Genomic DNA, 22,714 nt, shown 5'->3' with positions numbered 1-22,714 from the left:
CCAGCAGCCGGCTCAAGGTTGACTCAGCCTTCCATCCTTCCGAGGTCGGTAAAATGAGTACCCAGCTTGCTTGCTGGGGGGTAAATGGTAATGACTGGGGAAGGCACTGGCAAACCACCCCGTATTGAGTCTGCCATGAAAACGCTAGAGGGCGTCACCCCAAGGGTCAGACATGACCCGGTGCTTGCACAGGGGATACCTTTACCTTTACCTTTACCTTTCTCCACAGTATTACCACTGATTTCTCTAGCATGAAAAACTGACACAAGTGAGACATACATGAAGGCCATTAACAAAAAGGATGCATTTTGTGATTAATTATTTTTAAATTATGAGCTAACATGGTGAAAGGGAGGAGCTGTTAAGGAATTGTACATGTTTTATAATCCCAAACCTATGTAGATTTGACAAATTTTAGAAATGTTGTGTTTCTCCTATGCATATCATAGAACAGTGGTTCTTAACTTGGGGTTAAGTTGGGGTTGCTTGTCCCTTTCCCCGGGGTTGCCAGGTTGCCCACCACCATGGCGGCAGGTAACGGTGGGCGGTGGCGGGCAGCAGAGGTGGGCAGCTGCGGGCAGCAGGCAACGGGCAGAGGCAGGCAGCAGGGCCATGGCAACGTGCCATCCGCCTCAATTGCACGCATGCACACACACACCACCTGCATGCTGCGCACGTGCTGTGCACATGCGCGCATGCTGCTGCCACCACTGCACCAACCGCCACCAAGTTGCGAAGGTGAGAACCCCTGCCATAAAGTTTGCTCTCCATTTCCTCCAGGGGAACTGATCTCTGTAGTGTGGAAATTACTTGTCTTTCTGGTGCCACACAGAGATTGGCAACACTAAGGCCGGTCGGGGAACGAAGTCACAAGTGGTGTGGGTTGATCTACGCAGCAAGATGAGTACCATATATACATATTTTGAAGTGGGCGTGTGCCTCTAAAACTGACCTACATGTTAGAGTATATTAAAGTGAGCTGATTCATCTCATTGTGAATTCCTTCAGCACATTCACACAGTCAAAACATCCACCATATTTCTGAACGATCCCAAGGGGTTTATTGCAGTGGAGAGAAGGGACAGGCCCAATGGTAGGCCAAAAGGCTCTTATACATTGTGTACAAAGGCCTGGGTTAGAGTTCTGATGCCCCCAGTGTACACCTCAGCGCTCCAGGGCTGATTCTGCACTTAACTTTGTTTTTCCATTGTGGATCCTGCTGAATTCAGATCAATTTCAACTCAGGTCTTCCTGTATCCCTCCCCCCACAATAGAAACAAAGTGTTCTGTGTGTGTGATTAGGGAAGCTCAGAGTGGGGAAAGAAGGCAAGTGCAGCAGGAGTTTCTTTCTTTTTTTGAACAAGGGGGTGGGAGAGAGAGTGGAGACAGCAAAGGAGAGGGAAATAACAAGAGGCAAATCTCTTCTGAGAGAGCGCAGTCACTTTAAGGGAAGCCTTGCAACCAGGAACCAGGAAGATTCTGAACTGATGCCCTGGCCAATCAGGGAAGATTGCTTTGCGACCAGGAACAGAAGCTACGCATTTACTCATGGCAGTCTTTCAAATATTGAGGCTTATACCCACTCCAGGATATCGCAGGGGGAAGGTAGGGTCAACACGAATCAATCATGCATGTTGCAGAGGGGAAATGTAAAGTGCCCCAAATCAAAATGGAAATCGAATTCAGTGTAGATTGCAGGGACTCATTCGAACTGGGATTCTGGGCAGACTACACCCTGATCAGTGAATGAGGGTCAGCTTCACATTCTAAAGTATGGAGACTCCATAAACTGACTGCCTTGATGGCCCAGGCTAGTCTAAGCTCATCAGATCTCAGAAGATGTGCAGGGTTGGTCCTGGGTTCCTACACAGAAGCAGCCAATGGGAAAGCTTGTCCAAGGGTGGCCATATATCGGCTGCACCTTGATGCCACTTTCCATCACCGAAAACTGGCCTCTGCTTAAAGCAGGGCATTTATGTTAGGATTTCATAATGCTCTCGTATATGCTGTTTATCTGGTATTATTTCATAGTTCAGTCTACATAATAAAAAATTATTTGGGGGATTTAACATTTCCCATTCACCTTTGCTCTTCTGCTGCATTGCTATTTCTGCAACCCTGCGGTTGTTGCCATGTTGGCCTTTTTATTTGTTTTTATTGTTGCAATGCTGGTATTTTTATTTGTTTTTATTCATTTTTAATGCAAACCGGAGTTCAAATGCAACTGGGAAAATAGCCTGTACCAGGCCAATCAATGCATGCTGGAGTTGCTCAGGTTGGTTTCGGGAAGTGGACGGAATCCGTTCAAGCGCTGAATGGAGGAAGGAGATGCTTCGCCTGCAGGACTTTGGCTCTCAGCTGAACAAGGTTATCCCTGGTTAGAATTTGGCTGAGAGACCACCAAGGAAAGCCAGGGTTGCTGCACAGAGGCAAGCATTGGCAAACCACCTCTGAACCTCTCTTGCCTTGAAAAGCTTCCAGAGGGCGCTATAAGTCAGCTGCGACTGGACAACCCTTTCCACCCCAGGAAAGAGGTGCTCCACATTGACCGTTTCCGCACTGGGAACTTCACTGGTCCAGCTCCTGAACAGGAGCACAAATAGGGGGCAGATGAGGTACACCAGGCCAAATGCTCCCCCATGTGGGTGCAGGAAGAGGTAGGGCAACCTGAGGTCGGGCAACCTGCCACGATTAAAACTCCATCCTGCAGCCTGACATGAAACCTCCAGTGCGTAAATGGACATTGCGGCAGAATGGACTGGAAGTCTAGGGCCACTTTAAACACTCAAAAGCAGCTTTTGTGACGTGAGCAGCTCACTTCATCAGCTTCATCAGCTCACTTCCACAGCCTGCCTCTGGACTTTCAGACGCCCCAGAGTTTCGGATTCATTTTCTCACAGCAAATCAGCACAGTAACCCCTCTGGACTTACCCACCCAAATGCTGTCATCCTGTGTGGTGCAGGCCTAGTGTGTGTGTGTGTGTGTGTGTGTATTGCTAACTGTACTGCTGAGCAAGCTGCTATCACAAGGCAACTAGACATGTCAGAGAACAATAGCGCCTGTATGCAGAGGCTTACAGGCTAGGATCTTGCGTTCTGAAAAATTGCGTACTGTTATGTGTGAATGCTAATCAAATATGCTGAGAGCCAGCTTGGTGTAATGGTTAGGAGTGTGGGCTTCTAATCTGGCGAGCTGGGTTTGATTCCGTGCTCCTCTCGCCACAGCACTGATCAAGCTGTTGTGACCGAGCAGTAATATCAGGCCTCTCTCAGCCCCACCTCCCTCACAGGGTGTCTGTTGTGGGGAGAGGAAAGGGAAGGCAAATGTCAGCTCCTTTGAGACTCCTTTGGGTAGAGAAAAGCAGCATATAAAAGCCAACTCTTCTTCTTCAGTAATATCAGGGCTTCCTCAGCCTCACCTCCCTCACAGGGTGTCTGTTGTGGGGAGAGGAAAGGGAAGGCGAATGTCAGCTCCTTTGAGACTCCTTCAGGTAGAGAAAAGCAGCATATAAAAGCCAACTCTTCTTCAGTAATATCAGGCCTTCCTCAGCCTCGCCTCCCTCACAGAGTGTCTTTTGTGGGGAGAGGAAAAGGAAGGAGACTGTAAGCTGCTGTGAGACTCCTTCAGGTAGAGAAAAGTGGCATATAAGAACCAATTATCTTTTTGTTCAGTAATATCAGGGCTCTCTCAGCCTCACCCACCTCACAGGGTGTCTGTTGTGGGGAGAGGAAAGGGAAGGCGACTGAAAGCCACTTTGAGCCTCCTTGGAGTAAAGAAAAGCGACATATAAGAACCAACTCTGCTTCTTCTTCTGAGCTTGGGGGGGGGGGGGAGGAGTCAGCCAGCAGAAGTCGGCCGACTTTCCTTGCCCTCAGTTATCTGCGTGTTGCATCTGAATCTCTCTCATCCCAACAACCCTGAGACTCATGAGCAACCAGCCCTGAAGCTTTAAAAAAAAAAAAAAAACACTGGCAATATCATGTGCATATGCCATTGGCTTATACAGAATCAGACCCTTGGTCTCAAGACCTGTGTTATCTACTCAGACTGGAAGCTGCTCTCCAGGGTTTCCAGCTGAGGTCTTTCATATCACCTATTGGTGGTGGGAAATGCTGTCAAAGGCGAGACGCATTTCAGAGGTGGTTTACTACTGCCTGCCTCTGGGTCCCAACCTTGGATTTGCTTGGCAGCCTCCCATCTAAGCACTAGCCAGGGATGACCCTGCTTAGCTTCTGAGATCTGAGGAGATGGGGCCATCCAGGTCAGGGCTCTCCAAGGGACTCGGGCAATGGTCTTTCGTGTCACCCACTATCCCGATTCTTTTAAGTGGAGATTCTCTGGGTTGGATCTGGGGCCTTCTGCATACTGCTGGGATATTCCTACACTCATTCCCCCTCCTTTCCCCTTATACCATTGTAAATAAGCCTTCAGGGAGGGTGGTATATAAATATGAATGAATGAATGAATGAATGAATGAATGAATGAATGAATGAATGAATGAATGAATGAAATACAAGCATACTCATTCCTCCCCCACCATGACCTCCCCAATAGCTTCTCCTGATTTTTTAAGAGAGACATTGCAGCTAAATCATCAGAGCTTTCATTTATTACTGATCTATATTTGGAATGGGTCTACAGAAGGCTTCCAGCCTCTCTAGGACAGCAGAGGGATACTTTCACATCCTTTGGATATTTTTCTTCTGATAGATCCTCAGCTGATCTTGCAAGCATGGAGTGGCAGAATCTAGGAGAGGGGGAAAATACATGGTTTACATTGGAAGAAAAGTTTGTTCCTTTCTAGAATCAGGGTGTTTGTTTTTCTTTCTTTTTTTAAAGAAGAAACAACTGCACAAAAATCAAAAACTGACAAGAAGAAGCTGCAGAAAAACAACAACTAAATGAATGAAACTGAGCATGTGTTGAACTAAAATGCAAACTATATTGGAACTTGTGCCTAAGTTTATAAATTTATTAACAACCAAGTCTTTATGTCTGTCAAAAGCAAGGATAACGAAGGTGCGTAATACCAAATACGGTCTGATATGTATCAAAGATTAAAAAAAACAAAAAATTTCGACAAAGTCTTCTTCAGTGGTCATGAAATGTCAAACAATATACAACAATGGAACATTACACAGATGCAAAGAATGCATACAAAGCAAAGGGCCAAGACTGCTATTTATTATGCTGCAGAAAGCACATCCTGCACAAACTATTAGTGCAGCCATCGGCCTGAATGGGATAAAAATCAAAGGTACCTAACATACTATCCAGTCCTGGCTCCAAAGCACATACAGCCATTTTCCTTTCTGTGCAGATAATTAATCTATCCACAACCTTGAAGCTGCAATGGTTGTATTTTTCTAAGGTTGCATTGTTGTATATCTGTTCCACTATATATTTCTGGTAAGGCCTTGGAGGAGGAGCTGTTCTCATGGCTTAAGTGCCACTCAACGCTTAACACCCAGTCAGGGAGGCTGTCCTGCCCCTGAGTGCCTCCTCCTCCAATTGGCTTGCCTGTCTGTCCAGCGGCCAGCCAATCGCCTTCTGTCCCCCACCCTGACCACCCCCTCCTCCTTCCACTTCCCTCTGAGGCTCAGAGGATGCAGATCCCTGCTGCATGAGAGCTGCCCCTTCCGTGAGTTCCCCAACAGCTGCCTGCAGCCTTTCCAGGTCCTGGGGGCCATCCGCAGAGTTCTTCCACCCCCACCCCCCAATCTAATGCCCGTTGTATTCCTGAATGCAACAGGCTTTGCCCCGTGTTGTTTTATATTTTATGACCACCAAAGAAGACGTCAAAAACGTGCTGATCCCAATTGAGATGCTTCCTACAAAGCAACTAGTCATAGTTGATGGTCATGAGCCATGGTGAAGGCAAGGATTCAGGTGTGGCCAAACTCTGGTTCTACATATATCCATGGACTACAATTCCCAGCAGCATGCTGGCAGGGGCTCATGGGAATTGTAGTCCATGGACATCTGGAGAGCCACAGTTTGGCCACCAGGAAGCGACATCTGGCAGGAGCCATCAATAAATTCTTGGCTCTCCATTTGTAGTTTTGTTTGAGGCCTTCTCCAGCTCAGAGTGTAATCGATAATGGAGATATTTTTTTCTTATGGATGGGACAGCAAAAAAGGTGGCCCAAGGTAATATTAAGATCTGGTCTCTCCCCTCTTGAAAAGCTGCAGTAGGGGGAGAGCAAATAAGACTTTGCAAAATTACAGTAGGTGGGATTTTGGGGGAAAAGAAGATAGCATTTCGCCTTTGTCTCCCCAAATAAAAGGAGGTGTGGCAGATGTATTCTCTAGTTTGCATGATATCTCAAGGACAAGGAACATTGGGCTTTCCCCCGTGGACTCCCAGGAGAACCCACCTGACTCTTGGCTTTCACATACTTACCACTAACAGTCATCATCATACTCCTCACTATCATCATCAATTTGTGTGTCTTGCTCTGGTTTTTGCACCGGACGTTCTGGTACGTCCTCAGCTGAAGCACCTCCATTTTCTTCCTCCTCCTTTTGTCCTTCTTCGTTGGGGATTTCATTGTCTTGGTTGACCAGTGGCTCTTGGTTGTCCTGTGGTTTTTCTTCCTCATGTACGTCCTCTGAAGGAACAGGTTCCAGTTCTTCCATCTTTTCTTGTCCTGGGACCTCAGAGCTGGCTTCGTTGTCCTGTGGCTTTTCTTCCTCATGTACATCCCCTGAAGGAACAGGTTCCAGTTCTTCCATCTTTTCTTGTCCTGGGACCTCAGAGCTGGCTTCGTTGTCCTGTGGCTTTTCTTCCTCATGTACATCCCCTGAAGGAACAGGTTCCAGTTCTTCCATCTTTTCTTGTCCTGGGACCTCAGAGCTGGCTTCGTTGTCCTGTGGCTTTTCTTCCTCATGTACATCCCCTGAAGGAACATGTTCCATTTCTTCCATCTGTTCTTGTCCTTGGGGTTCAGAGTTGACTTCATTGTCCTGGTTGACCTGTGGTTCTTCTTCCTCAGGTAGATTCCTTGTAGTAGCAAGCTCAGCTCCACTGGGCTCATTGCTTTGTGGTCCCTGCTCTTCATTGCTTTTTTCTTTTTCTTGTTCTTTTTCTTGTTCTTTTACAAGTTCAAGTAGCTCTTTAGGGACTCCAGTCACTTTGAAATTATCCACTTGGAACACCCAGCGTCCTGGGACATGGACATTGCTCGTTTTTGTAATGTTGATAATTTGATTCATGCGTGAGCCTGGGATGCTGTAATAGTTTTTGTCATTGCCACTGTTAAAGCCAGCCTGAAAGAAATATTATATCATCTACATATGGACAACAATTAAGGTCTGTTTTGTGGCAACAGTTCATCCATTCATTCCTTAAAAAAAATTATGCAACCTTTTCACCAAAGCATGCAGAAACAATAAAAACATCAACACATTTAGCAAACTTGATAATTACAGCAAGACTAACTGCACCAAGAAGAAAAATAGCATATAAAAGAGTGTTTCTGTTCCACTATGGCTCAACCCATCTGAATAGCAGCATGAAAAATTTAAGAAAAGGCTTTTCTGCATTCTCATTTTCCATGCTTGTAAGTTCCTGTTTCTTCATGGGAGGGATGTATTCCAAGTGTGCTTTGCTTCCTCTAGAGGTCAATATGATATTACACAGGTTTACGTTTTGCGTATCTGCAGGTTTTTATGCTGGACATAAACTGGTGTGATATAGAATTGGCCACTAGGGGGAGCAAAACACATGCAGAACAGGAATTTATAAGCCAGAAAAATAAGAATGAGGAAAAACCCTCTCACACAGCAGAATCAAAAGTGAAACAAACACCAAAACCTTGAACCAGTTGGTGTACGGGTTTAAGAGCGGCGGCTTCTAATCTGGTGAGCCAGGCTTGATTCCCCGCTCCTCCTCCACATGCAGCCAGCCTGGATGACCTTGGGCTAGTCACAGTCCTGATAGTGCTGTTTTCACAGAACAGTCCTGTCAGAGCTCTCTCAGCCCCATCAACCTCACAGGATGTCTGCTGTGGGGAGAGGAAGGGAAGGTGATTGTAACCTGCTTTGAGACTCCTTCAGGCAGTGAAAACAGGGTATAGAGATCAACTTTTATTTTCTTCTTAAGCAACAAGGGTAACCTAGCATCTGAAAGTCAACACAGGCTGCTTCTGCTTTTTTTTTTTTTAGAGCTCTTTTTTGTATTTATTCATTTCATTTTTACCCTATCTTTCTCCCTGTTGGTGACCCCAGGAAGCTTACATTATTCTCCTCTCCTTCATTTTCTCTTCACAAAACCCCTGGTAGGTAGGTGAGGCTAAAAGCATGTGACTGGCCTGCCCAGGAAACTTCCTTGGCATAGCATGGATAGGAACCTTGGTCTCCCTGATAGCCAACATGGTGGTTAAGGGCAGCAGACAGTAATGTGGAGCACTGGGTTTTGATTCCCTACTCCTCCACTTGGACCAGTCACAGTTCTTTCCCAGCCTCATCTACCTCTCAAGATGCCTGGTGTGGGGAGAGGAAGGTGACTGTAAGCTGCTTGGAGATTCCTGAAGGTAGAGAAAAGCCGGATATAAACCCCAACTCTTCTTCTTCGGATCCTAGTTCAACACTGCAACCGCAACATCACCCCAGCTATCTATGGGACATGGGGCTTTGAGTTTCCTTTCCTTTCCTTTGGTACACTCTTTCCCAAACCTTCCTGTGCTCAGATCTGTTATGGGAAGAGCATTCTCCAAACACGTTGCCGTGCATCTGCATGGAAGGGGGTCGATTTTCCAAGTCTCTTCCCAAATCAGAGCCTTTTCTCCCTTGTCATCCCCTCATACCTATCTTCCCTGCAGCACCACCAACTTGGGTCTTTACTATAGCAGTAGAACAATGACTGATTTTTTAAAAGCCCTTTGTTGGCATGTTGGGGAAAAAATAGAATGGAAAGCAAAGATGGTATGCAGGAAACTCCCGTGCTGATCATCGAATCATCGAATCATCGAATCGTCGAATCGTCGAATCATCGAATCATCGATCATATAGTTGGAAGGGACCTCATGGGTCAATGGATACTCCATTGCAAATGCCCCTGTACAGTAAACCTATGTAGCAAACACCTTATTAGCCAAACCTATGTAGGATCGCTGGGGAGCAGTCCACCTAATTCTCTCTGGGATCTTTTCTGCCCGGTGGGCCACCCTGGTTCCTAGCAACGGGGCAATTACCATTGCTGCTTCCCAGGTCCTCACAGGGGAGGATTTTCCCCGCTGGACATGGTCTACCCACGATTACTGTCTCCACATGAGGCCAGCGGGGCAGGGGGCGGGCGGGCGGGATTGTGTTTACAACACAATTTCACCTTCATGAAAATTTCTAAAATGCCCTGGTTGGCTCTGCACTGACTGTGTCATTTTTTGGCCCTTCTGGGACACTGCAGGAAGGGGAAGAGCTGGACCTAGAAGATCCAACTCTTCTTCTTCCACATGGGCCTGCCCTGGGATAGGCCCCGTTGGGGCCTGCAGCAAAGAAGGGAACGCGGAAATATCTGCATTCCCTTCCCACAGGACAACAGAGGGCCGAAAGTGGGCCAGGGATAGGACAGCGTTGATGTCATGTAGAAGGGGGGGGGGGAATTAGCTCCACTGTCATACGAGCACTGGCCCAGCCTTTTCCCCCCGTGCGGAAAAGGTCTGGGAGAGGCAAAACTAGTCTAAAGAGCCTCTGTGACCTGCTTATTTGTGGAATGGACTCACCTGTGCTGACATTCCCCCCAGACCTGTTGTACGATTTCCACCACTTGCTGTTCCAGTTGTCCATTGGATGTCTCCATAGTTTAGTATGACAAAGGATACATTTCCATTGGTTGTCAAGACACACTGGAAAGTGTTGGCCTGCCGTGTGGATGAGCAAAAATAATTAAGTTAAGAGCCAGACTACATTGCCTCAGGCCTCCCCTGGATTGCAGCTTTCTCTCTTTCCACTGATACTTTCTTTCTCAGAGTTGGCTCCGTGGGACTTGAGCAAAATCTGCAAATGTTTGTATCATGAATGTCCAATAGTTTTTTTTTTGGGGGGGGGGGGGAACTTTAAATGAAATTGAATGGCAGGTAAATGCCATTGTTTAAAAAAACCCCAAAAACTGTGCTGTTAGGATATTCCAACTCATAAGTTCACTTTTCACAAACATGATAATAGCAAGACCTTTGAAAAATCTTTCCATTTAAAGGTTGGATTCTAAAAGTCTGAGAAATGGTCAAAATCCTTAAAATGGCAGAATCCATACGTACTAACAGATGTTTGTTAACACGGGGGAATTGACCTAGCAATTTACATTTAATTTACAGCTTCATGATTTTAAAAAAATGTATTTGATTTATTCCTTGACGGCTCGTGGCGGGTTACAACACCAGTAAACAACCCCATACAACCCCAATTAAAATCCCAGATAAAAATCACAGTCGTTAATCAACGCACAAAAAAGAAACAGAGGAAAAACAGCGCCCTCAGTAATCTCAGTTATCCCAAGCCTCTCAAGAGGAGTGGGAGGGTGCAGATGTTACCAGCAACCGTATCTTCCTGTTATAAATGTTATAAAACGTGTGTACACTTAAATTGCCTATATAATCTATGTTTCTAACAGCAATGCATGGCCCGCATCTGCGGATAGTTCAATGTGCCACACCAATGCTAAACAGATTTTTCAATGAATTTGGGCGACTCCCATTTGGGAAGTTTCAATTACCCCCATATTATTAGAATATTATGAGGCTGGGAGTTCAATCCCAGCAGCCGGCTCAAGGTTGACTCAGCCTTCCATCCTTCCGAGTTGGTAAAATGAGTACCCAGCTTGCTGCTGGGGGGTAAACGGTAATGACTGGGGAAGGCACTGGCAAACCACCCCATATTGAGTCTGCCATGAAATCGCTGGAGGGCGTCACCCCAAGGGTCAGACATGACCCAGTGCTTGCACAGGGGATACCTTTACCTTTACCTTTTACTATTAGAATCCTTGTATGCACATGCCAGGAGCCGTGTCAGGCCCGGCTATGCCAGTGGCAGACAGTGGAAGAGGCTTGGTGGCTGCAGTGGAGGACCCTGGGAGCCAGGGTTAAGAGCAGCTCCCAGGCACCACCACTGTCCCCATGGGGATTAAGGCGGATGGTCGGGCTTGGAGCCATGCCAGGTTGAGCGGGGGGAGGGGGAGAGGGGAGATTCTCCCTCTGCAAATCTCCCATTTGTTTGTCCTGTTTTGTCAAAATAGCAATGCATTTTGCTTTGATTTACATTTTAAAAATCGTGTCTAGTGGCTAGAAAGTAGGACAAACGGAATTAACGGTGGCTGAAGGATATGGATCTTGTTCCTACTGGTGCCTTACCTTTTTGGAGACAGATCCAAAATAGGCTACATGATCCCAGGTGGCAATAAAAGCCCAGGTAGCATTGAAAGGTATTTCAGGGAAGTATTCCTTGAGGTCCTTGGTGATTCTCTCCAGCAGTTTTGGGTCTTTATTCTCCCGCCACCAAATCTTACCATACTGCATAGTATTGACATCTCCCCAGTAGGGGGCGACAAAGGCTTTTCCATCCACCAGAGGGATACCTTTGGGGGTATATTCTGGGACAGACGAATTAAAGGAAACCACGCCATTGTTGTTCACCTGTGATAGGACAGAATGGAGCAGCATAAACATAACAGCAGTGGAAATAATAATAATTACTTATATGTGATATTTCATTCATCACTGGTAGCTAGAAGATGAAGAAGACGAGTTGGTTCTTATATGCCGCTTTTCTCTACCCGAAGGAGTATCAAAGCGGCTTACAATAGCCTTTCCTTTTGTCTCCCCACTACAGACACCCTGTGGGGTAGGTGATGCTAAGAGAGCCCTGATATTACTGAAGTTGGTTCTTATTTGCGGCTTTTCTCTTCCCGAAGGAGTCTCAAAGTGGCTTACAGTCGCCTTCCCTTTCCTCTCCCCACAACAGACACCCTGTGAGGTGGGTGAGGTTGAGAGAGCCCTGATATTCCTGCTTGGTCAGAACAGCTTTATCAGTGCTGTGGCCAGCCCAAGGTCACCCAGCTGACTGCATATGGAGGAGTGTGGAATCAAACAGATTAGAAATCCGCACTCCTAACCACTTCACCAAACTGGCTCTCATCATCATGGATTTGTGGCAGGGGATGGAACCGCACCATAGCCACTGTGCTTTCCAAACTGAAATGTTCTTCTACCCATTAATCCAGCCTTTCTCACCTTTTTTTACCATTGAGAAACCCCGGAAACATTCTTCAGGCTTTGAGAAACCCCAGTAGTGGCGCGATCTTGCAGAATAGGGTTGGGAAGCAGAGCTGTGCACATGCCAATTCCCTTCACACTCCCTCCAGGCCCATCACTGGTCATTTTGGGAGGGGTGTACAGGTTGACATGACCATATCGGGTCATATCATCTGTTAAACAGTTAACAAAATTTAAAAGATCTAAAATTTATTCAATCCCACCCATTCGGGAAACTCTTCCACGTCCATCAAGAAACCCCTGCCTTAATGGGCTGTCCTCACAGTTAAGAATGCCAGACTTGCTCTTACTTCATCAGTTCTCAGCCATTGTCTACAGTCAAATTGTCTTTGCAGATTTTGGAAGGACTACAAAAATCTCCCATTCCATTTTCGTCAACGTAGATCATTGAATCATTCAGCAGGCCTCTTTTTAAGCAACTGTGGGAAACGTTTGCTGATGCTGAGGTTCTTAGTTTCCAAACCCACTTCAACTCATATCCATTTAGGCAGTGGTCCCCAACCCCCGGTCCATGGACTGGTACCGGTCCAGAGACCAGTACCTGGCCATGGATCAGTCGGTACCAGGCCATGGCTTTTCCTCGTCCTCCTCACTGGCTGCTGCCTCGGGGGCTGCCCTGCCACTCTGCTGCTGGCTCACCTTTGCTGCTCTCCAGTGGCCACCATGGCTGGGGCTCCCCCTCGGCGTGGCACTGCGCAGCTGCTGCTGGCAGCGCTCCCCAGCGGGTGGCGGGATGTCAGGGGCACCGGCGGGAAAGCAAGTGGAGCAGGGGCTCAGATAGCGATGTCCGTCAGCAAAATACTACTCCCCCCCCCCCGGGCCTCAGTAAAATTGTCAAGCATTGACCGGTCCCCGGTGATAAAAGGATTGGGGACCACTGCATCAAGGGACTTGTATGAAAACATGGCTCCCTGGGTTACTGTGGCCAGAAATTCAGAGGATAATAATTTTAGCTCAATTTAGTCCTTTCTGAATCTGTGGCCATCTTTAGAATTCTGACAGGGGGTGATAGGTGCAGCCACAAAATGGCCGCTCCAGGAGGCAGAGCCAAACAGGCACAGAGGAAGCCAAAGGACATTTAAAAATATATATTGGGAAGGAGTGAGAGGAAATAAAACTAGCACCGTTGTTTCAGTTTCCGCCGAAACAATGTTATTTTAATCTGCGCGGCGAATCAAATCTTTGGTCCAGTCAGAAGTCCTGCTGGGTAGGAGTCCCACTTGGCCCCACCCACATTCTAAACCTCCTTGACAGGATCCAGGAAGAGTGTGGGTGGCTGTCATGTCGCCCACAGATCTAGATGTGCGTGGGACAGCAATGTGCTCCACGTGTGTTGAAGTTGTCCGTGTCCCCGAGCGGACTGCACACTTCCCAGGCTACTCCTGAGAATAGGGGACATGCGGTCTGCTTCCCTCCCAAGTTTCTGTCTAGCTGTCTGGCCATATGGGTCCTACGTACATAAAGATCATGATATGTTTTGCCGTAAAAGGTAAAAGGCTCTGTTGTGCTAATCTTGGGAGATGTCCCATCGTCTTCCTTGGGGTTCATCGTATCTCCCTCAGCCGCTCCGTAGGGATACATCAAGTGTCCTGGGAAGAAGGGAAGAGGGAATGTGTTACACTGCAATCATACCTGAAACCTAGCCACAGATCCGTAAAGGAAGGGATGCTGTTGCAGGGCACTGTGGAAAATTCGCTTGGGTGCCAGCCCAGGAAGCTGCCTTATCGGGAGTCAGTCGAAGTACCCAATAACAAATAGTAATGACTCGGTGAACAAACCTACCGTGATATAAAACACTATATACATGCTATGCCGTGTTTCCCCGAAAATAAGAGATACCCATAAAATAAGCCGTAGCAGGATTTCTAAGAGTTTGCATAATATATACGCCATAGAAGTAAAACTGGGGCTACCGTTTTACTCAGCACTGTAGGTCTCTCTCCCCCAGGACCAACCAGCAACAGTCTGTGGTAGGGTTGCAGCCACTTTGGCACCCACGGACCATCCCCGCGACACGGAGGGGAGGGGCAAAGCCGATAACAGCGTGCCAGCCGACACCCACAGGCAGGTGCAGAATTCTGCGCCTGCGTGTGGGCCCTGGCTGGCACGCTGCCATCATCAGCACCCCACGCCTCCACGCCACGGGGCTGGCCGCCCCAGTCTCTCTCACCCCCCCCCCCACAAGCACCAGTAAAGATGCTGCTCCCCAGCACTGACCAGCAACAGTCTGTGGGTCTCTCTCACCCCACACAAACACCTTTGTTGATGGCATCGACTTTTCTAAATACCAATAAGACACCCCCTGAAAATAAGCCATAGTGTGTCTTCTTGAGGAAAAGTAAATATAAGACAGTGTCTTATTTTGGGGGGAAACACGGTACTTCTTGGTTCCTGGCTTGTACCGCGTCAGAAGAAAAAAAAACAGGAATCACAAGGCAAGATAATGTAATAGTCCTCTCTGTATTATTAGTAAAAGTCCAAATAATGATAAAGAGTCCACCAAAACGGGACCCTAGGTAAATAACCCGCTTTCTGTGTATCTTCATCAGTGGTTGCTCTGCAGAGTAAATAAACAAGTTGAAAATATACCCATATACACTTTCACAAAACAACAAGACCCCATGGCATCACGGTATTCAGATGGCTCCCACTTGATTACTATGGATGTCAATGCATTATATACAAACATTCCCCATGAGGAGGCCAGACAAGTGGTGAGTCATTCTTAAGAGGGATTCACCTCTACCACCCACTCATTTCTTACTGGACCTTTTAGAGATTATTTTGGATAACAATTTTTTCCTTTTTGAAGATGAATTGTACTTACAGGTCAGGGGTCTAGCCATGGGTTCCCCCACTGCCCCTGTGGTCGCCAATATGTTCATGTTAAGACTGGAGGAGACTTTAATTTGTAATCAGGATTGTAATCCATATTATCAACGTGTCCATTTTTATGCACGGTTCCTGGATGATATCTTTGTTACCTTTAGCAACGGGGAGGTCATGGACCAGTTTGTAAATTGGATGAATACTATACACCCCACTATTCAATTTAGCATGCAAACCAGTACCACTAAAATTCCATTTTTAGACCTAATGGTGCACATTGTTAAAGATCAGCTAGCTGTGTCTTCATATTGAGGAATCTACGGTTCTCTATTTGATTGGTGATTTGTACCGAGTCAGAGCATCTGACCACCAGAATTTTGTCTCCCGGCTGGTTGTTTTGTCTATCTAGACTGGCCAGGTCTCTCCAAGGTCTTGGGCGAAGGTCTTTCACACCTTCTTGATCCTTGGAATCAGTGATGCTGGGGACTGAACCTGGTGTCTTCTGCATGTGACCCCCCAAATGCCAAAGACCCTTGCCTAACTCTGAAAAGGGGTAAAGGCCAGACTGGAAACAAGGCTTCTAGGGGAGGCTTTGCATGAGCCAGTCGACTGTCTGTTTTATTTACTTGGTTTATAGTCGGTCTTTCTCACAAAGGCTTAGGGCAGATTACAGATCAGAAAGTACAATTCAAGAGCTGGCGTTTGCTGGCAGGGGCTCATGGGAATTGTAGTCCATGAACAACTGGAGGACCACAGGTTGACTACCCCTGCAATACAGGATCAGCCTAAAGCATCCAATATGTCAGAGGTCATGGACAAAAATTCTGTACAACAGTGCCTATCCAATTCTTATACCCCTGGCTTAAAACAACGACAACAAACTGTTGCTAGCCAATCAGTAGGCACAGCCAGATCACTTGGGCCAACTACTATGGCTGCTTGTCCCAGCAGTGACACACTAATCCAGGTCATGCAGCTTTTCCCACTAGGCTGCTGTCCTCTAAACCAGAGTTAAACAACCCAGGAAACAACCCTGGAAATGCCTCCCCCTTGAAGAAAGCTTCCCTCCCCGCTCCTGCTCCCTTTTACACATCAGATTTACCATTAGGCAGCGTTGCTTCTGGCACTGGGGAAGGCAGAGCTGAACCTGTAGAAGGAAGAAGACCATGAGTCCCATTTCAAATCGATGCCCTGGCTTTGAATTCAGTAGGTGCATCCCATGGAAAGAGACATTGGTCCAGGGAAATCAATGAGATTGCACGTTGCAGAGAAATCAAAAAATGCCCCTTCGAGCTTCTGTATGACCCACATCAATCCTGAGCATGCCCAGCTGATGTAAGACTGCACAGTTATATGAATGCTGTAATGGAATCTGAACTGGTGGGATTAGGGTTGCCAACTGTGGGTAGGATACCTCGGAGATTTGGGGATAAAGCCTAGAGAGAACAGGGTTGGGGATTGGGCGGGACTCCAGCAGGATATAATGCCTGAGAGTCCACACTCCAAAAGCAACCATTTTCTTCAGGGGAATGGATCTCTGTCATGTGGAGATCAGCTGGAATCCTGGGAGATCTCCAGCAGGTCCTCCTTGAAGGCGGACGACCCCAGCTCAGCAGAAGAATGGTGCTAGCTGTTTCCAAAGAGGAGCTCCCTGCAGACACAAAACTGACACCCCCTGGGATCTTGTGAGCCACCTCCTAATCCAAGGGTAGTCAAACTGCGGCCCTCCAGATGTCCATGGACTACAATTCCCAGAAGCCCTTGCCTGCTGGCAGGGGCTTCTGGGAATTGTAGTCCATGGACATCTGGAGGGCCGCAGTTTGACTACCCCTGTCCTCATCCAAGGAGATGCTGGAAAGCCAGATTGGCTCTTCGCTATGACGGTTTATGCACTGGGAACTTCACTGCTCCACCTCCCTGTCAGGAGCGCAGATCGGGGGCAGACGAGGTGCACCAGGCCAACTGCTCCCCCATGTGGGTGCAGGAAGAGGTGGGGCAATCTGCCACAACTAAAACTCCAGTCTGCAACCTGGTATGAAACCTCCAGTGCGTAAACGGTCATAGTGGGCAAAGTTGCTTTGCCAAAGAAGCAACGGGTGACAGGAAACCTACCGACTGGCAGCACGGTCCCATGAAGCCCCTTAAAGGCCTAGTTTATTTATTTCATTTCTCCCCAATGGAGATTCAAAGTGCCTTACTTCCTTCTCCATTCCTCCATTGTGTTCATCCTGAATTTTGTGCAGTTTCCCAGGACAGCTTTTGAAGCCTCCCTTCCCTTGGATCCCACCCAGTCTGTCCACACTCCACATATTGTAACAGGGAGGTGCCAGCAACCCAGCATGAGAAGATGCTCCCTGCAGTACTTCACAGTTGCCCAAGCCATTCATACCTCTTCTCCAGAAGGGAGATTCGGATCGTTCTATCCGCTCAACTTACCCAGCAGGAGCAGCAAGAAGCCTAAGGAGATCTTCATCCTGGCGTCTTCTCTTCATAAAGTCATTGACCAGTAGCGTTTCCAGGCACGGCAAAGAAAAGGAAGGCGAGATTGGGTTAGTGCAGGGTGACTGTAGGGGAGCCATGTGGCAGCAGACATCAGGGTGGCCAGGAGCATATATGGATTTAGGAGGGGGCTAGATGAATTCAGCCACCTGAATAACCCACACAGGCCTGAGCCCATTGGAGCTTGGAAGCTAAGCAGGGTTATCTGTGGTTAGTCTTTGGATAAAGGACCACCCAGGGAAATCGGAGGAGATGTTGCAGAGTTAGGCGATAGTCACCAGGGCCCGTTCTGCACACAGGATAATGCACATTCAATGTGCTTTGGCAGCTGGATTGTCCTGTGCAGAACTGGAAAATCTACTTCTAGTGCATTGAAAGTAGGAAATCTACTAAGGTGCATTGAAAGTGCATTATCTATTGTGTGCAGAATAGGCCCAGCTCTGCTCGTCCCTTGCCTTGAACACTCCAGAGAAGGCTGCCATATGTGGGTTGCAATCTGAGGGCACGTTATTAGGAGAGAGTCCTGAGCAAAAGAGAGGTGGGTAGCTATGCTGGCCCGAAGCTGCAGAACAAAGCTGGAGTCCGGTGGCATCTGGAAGACGAACAAAGACCAACCAAAGCTGATAACTAAAATGGTTGGTCTTCCACCGGACTCCGACTTCGTTCTGCTGCTAGACTTACTGGCATAAGGGAACCTCCACATCTAGAGGCACTAAACCTCTAGGAGGCCACTGCAGGGATAGGCATTGGCCTCTGTGACTTTTCTCTTCACTCTCCAGAGTGACTCCCTGGCCTACCCTGAAAAACAGGATGCCCAATAAGGTGGACGGCTGGTCACACAATGTCCTGCGGCATCCTTTGCTTCTTTACTGACATCGCGGTGTCTCCTTGAAAGGAGACTGACTTTAGATCCCTCCCTGATTCTGTCCAGACTTCTCCTGCCAGCCTCACTCCCTGCATGCAACGAAGTGGGGAGAAACCCTGATCTCTGCATTCCTAATCTTACATTTTAACTGATACACCACACTGGTTCTCAGACTTCGGAGTTTATGAAGGTAGATGTGTGCATGAGAGAGAGAGAAAGAGAGAGAGAGAGAGAGAGAGAGAGAGAGAGAGAGAAAGAAAGAAAGAAAGAAAGAAAGAAAGAAAGAAAGAAAGAAAGAAAGAAAGAAAGAAAGAAAGAACATCTTTCTTCTGTCTGTGATGTGGTTACGGATGTCCTGAATGAGCACGGATTCCCCTAGCCCGCTTCCTGTCACCTTTGCCTCACTTACCTCTCAGACCTTCTGTGCTTCAGTCTCCCAGTTGCCCAGGCATAAGACCTCACAGATCTTCTGCTGGGCTTGATATAGAGCCCGTTCACCTTCCCGCCCTCACCTTACCCTGCGTGAATCACCCCACCTTTCTTTCCCGTTCATCCCTCAGGATTAGAAACCTGGCCGTGTGCCCCGGAGATGCCTAGTCAGCCCGGTGGCAAGCATGCAGCATGAGATCTGTGGTTAATCCCCTGTGTATCTTTCTTTTGGAGGGCGCTCAGCCTAGAAGTGGCTTATTCAAAAGAGAGCTCTGGAGCAGCAAATAGAGCAGACTTCTGGGCCTCCTCCCAGAGCAGGGTCTTCCAGCACAGCTGAGAGTCTTCTTGTCTGTATATCAACTAGAGTAGGTCCATCAGCATGGCTTTGCAGGATATTTTGTAGGTACAAAATCCCTAGTTGTATTATGAGGACATGAAGCTGCCTTCTACTGAGTCAGACCACTGGTCTGTTGAAGTCAACATTGACTGTTCTAATTGGCCACAGGTCTCCTGAATCTCAGGTCCAGGTGCTTCACAACCCTGACTGACTGCCCGTTCAACTAGAGATGTTATGAATTGCAATTGGGGCCTATTCTGGACACAATAGATAATGCACTTTCAACGCACTTTAGAAGTAGATTTTCCTGTTCCGCACAAGAAAATACAGCTGCCAAAGCACTATGAAAGTGCATTATCCTATGTGTGCGGAATCGGCCCTGTTCCGCACAGGAAAATCCAGCTGCCAAAGCACAATGAAAATACATTATCCTATGCGTGCGGAATTGGCCTGGGACTTTCTATATGCATTGATTGATTGATTGATTGATTGATTGATTGATTGATTGTGTGGCATGTGTGTAGCATGGCCAGGAGATCCTAGCACTGTCTGTCAGCCAAGCAAGGGATGTTTGGAGGTGGTTTCCCCTTGCCTGCCTCCGCATCCCAACCTCTAGTATTCATTGAAGGAAGTCCACCAAAATACTAGCCAAGGTCGACTCTGCTTAGCTTCCGAGATGTACCAAGATCTGGCTTGGCTGGGCCATCAGGGTCAGGGTTCTACATGCAAGAAGGATGCCTTCCCACTGAGCCACAGACCTTATTCTTCACTCTGCCCTCTACTAAACCAAACCAACTAGAAATGTCATGAATTGAAATTGGGACTTTCTAAATGCATTGATCTATTGATCGTGTGGCATGTGTGTAGCATGGCCAGGAGATCCTAGGATTGTCTGACAGCTAAGCGAGGGACATTTGGAGGTGCCCCATTTGTACTGCCTAGCCAGAGTCTTCTCTGTCCTGGCCCCCACCCGGTGGAACAAGCTCCCAGAGGAGATCAGGGCCCTGATGGAGCTAAAACCATTCCGCAAGAGAGCTCTTCTGCCAGGCATTTCGTTGAGACCAGGCACAACTAACAAAATCTGCAGGGCCCCTGCCCCCTTCCTCTCCCCCCCCCCCCGGAAATCCATCAAGGCATTCTACTCCTGGACCTGTTTGTATTATTACTGTTTAATGTTGTACTGTTACCCTGTTATTATCAGTTAATAATATTAATGTTGTACTTATTTATATGTATGGTTTCTTGTATAGTTCTCAGTTCCATGTAAACCGCCCTGAGCCTTTGGGGAGGGTGGTATATAAATGTGAATAAAAAAACAAACAAACAAACAAACAGTTGGTCAGGTAGAGCTATTTTCTATCACATTACCTACTTCCTGATCTTTTTAGTTGCCAATGCCAGGAATTGGTCCTTGTAGAAGCTGGAGATAGCAGGGATTGAACCTGGAACCTTCTGCACGCAAAACAGCTATGCTTGCCAATAAGCTACAGCCCTTCCTTACAACAAAAACACAAGAAACTGCCTTAGTCTGTTGGTCTATCAAGGTCAGCATTATCTCAGTTGTCCAGGTGGAGTTTTTTTCCACATCACTGACCACTTGGTCCTTTCAGCTGGAGGTGCCAGAGGTTAAGCCTGAAACTTCTGCCTGAAGAGCAGATTATATTTATATTTATATTTATATTTATATTTATATTTATATTTATATTTATATTTATATTTATATTTATATTTATATTTATATTTATATTTATATTTATATTTATATTTATATTTATATTTATATTTAATTACCAGTCACTCCCAAGCAGGCTTGTGGCGGGTTACGATGTCCAGTTAAGAGAGCCAGTTTGGTGTAGTGGTTAGGAGCGCAGACTTCTAATGTGGCATGCCAGGTTCGATTCTGTGCTCCTCCACATGCAGCCAGCTGGGTTACCTTGGGCTCGCCACGGCACTGATAAAACTGTTCTGACCGAGCAGTGATATCCGGGCTCTCTCAGCCTCACCTCCCTCACAGGGTGTCTGTTGAGGGGAGAGGAAAGGGAAGGAGAATGTAAGCCGCTTTGAGCCTCCTTCGGGTAGGGAAAAGCGGCATATAAGAACCAACTCTTCTTCTTCTTCTTCTTCTTCTTCTTCTTCTTCTTCTTCTTCTTCTTCTTCTTCTTCTTCTTCAAACCCCCATTAAAACCCTATTAAAATGAACAAAAATATAAATACAATAGACCAACAACCCAACAACATGGCTCTACCCCCTACCGCTCCCCCTACCTCTAGAGGGAGGAGGATGGAGGATGGAAGATGGACCACCATCGATCACATGGGCAAAAACCGATCCGTAATTGAACCAGCAACACCAATTCCAAGCAGGAGGAGGAAGGGATAGTAGGTTTGCTTTCTTTTTTTACAAAACAGGACATGCATTCCAGCTCAAAGCCAATTTTTTTTAATTAAGAAAAAGATAGTGGCGTGGACATGTGAGAAGCCAGAAGCCTCTTAAACTGCACAAAAACGGAGCCGCAGTGCAGTCAGACCAAACCGTTATTTATGGGGTGCTGTTGTTATTACACGGTTGATACAAGTTTTTTCACTATTAAACAAGTTTTTAATTTTTTTTAAATATTTGAATGTTTTGCTGCAGTGTATTGTTATGAGAGCTATAATGCGAACCACCCTGAGCCAAAAGGGAGGGCGGTATATAAATAGAAATCAATCAATTAAAAATATAAATAAATAAATAAGTAGCTCATCTACAGACCACAGAGATTTGGGGAGGGGCTGTGACTCAGTGGAAGACCCTCTGTTTGGAATGCAAATGGCCCCAGGTTCAATCCCTGGCATCTCCCGTTAAAAGGATCAGGTAGGAGGTGATGGGAAAGACCCCCACTTTAGACCCTGGAGAGCCACAGCTAGTCTGAGTAGACAGTATTGACCTTGATGGTCTCATTCCGTAGAAGGCAGCTTCATGTGCTCATCAGATCCCCTGGAGAAAATGAATGTCTTGGATTGTACAGCCTTGTACCCCACTGAGGTCCCTGTCCTTACAGGCCCCATCCCCAGATCTGCAGAAGTCTTCCAATCTTGGATTTGGCAATCTACCCCTATCCCCGTGCCAGAAAACAAGGGGACCTGGAACCATACTCTTTGGGACAGAAGCATCTTGGGGAAGCAGATACAGGGAATACCCAACATAGACTACTGGGGAGGTTAGTACTTTACAATCCCAAGCCCCAGGTCTAGGGCATCCCCTTATTCCAATTCCATATCAAGGGACAAGCACTGCCCGAAGTTCATTCCTGCCTAGCTGTCCACCCTGGCGGTTGTTCTTGTGCCATTAAACTTTGCTGTGCCAAGATAAAAACTATTAACGTGCATGCACACAAATGATGCATTGTAGCAAATTCCAAGAGTGCCCCCATTGAGAACAATTCAAGCTATGGAAGATCCTGTTTGGTGGGAGGGGGAGATAAGCCACTGGTCCTCCCATTGTTTGC

At 47.0% G+C, this 22,714-nt stretch overlaps 1 protein-coding gene across 4 annotated transcripts in view; it reads right to left on the bottom strand.

The window, feature by feature from the left end:
• Positions 1-4,606: 4,606 nt before the first annotated feature.
• The window catches only part of LOC143837324 (uncharacterized), a 55,267-nt gene continuing 37,159 nt past the window's right edge, over positions 4,607-22,714 (bottom strand). For 3 of the 4 annotated variants that reach the window (XM_077336994.1, XM_077336991.1, XM_077336993.1), the window contains 7 exons: positions 17,533-17,582; positions 16,199-16,243; positions 13,726-13,856; positions 11,347-11,628; positions 9,724-9,861; positions 6,405-7,270; positions 4,607-4,748 (listed from right to left, as the gene is read on the bottom strand). In XM_077336994.1, the coding sequence (XP_077193109.1) occupies positions 6,407-7,270; positions 9,724-9,861; positions 11,347-11,628; positions 13,726-13,856; positions 16,199-16,243; positions 17,533-17,569 (1,497 nt within the window). In that variant the 5' untranslated portion in view covers positions 17,570-17,582 and the 3' untranslated portion in view covers positions 4,607-4,748; positions 6,405-6,406. The remainder of the gene's footprint in view (positions 4,749-6,404; positions 7,271-9,723; positions 9,862-11,346; positions 11,629-13,725; positions 13,857-16,198; positions 16,244-17,532; positions 17,583-22,714) is intronic. The other variant, XM_077336992.1, reaches the window with a different exon arrangement.

Source organism: Paroedura picta, chromosome 5 (genome assembly GCF_049243985.1).
Source record: "Paroedura picta isolate Pp20150507F chromosome 5, Ppicta_v3.0, whole genome shotgun sequence".
Lineage (NCBI taxonomy): Eukaryota > Metazoa > Chordata > Lepidosauria > Squamata > Gekkonidae > Paroedura > Paroedura picta.
Note: the sequence above shows the minus strand (reverse complement) of the source record. Positions and strands in the feature narration are given on the sequence as shown.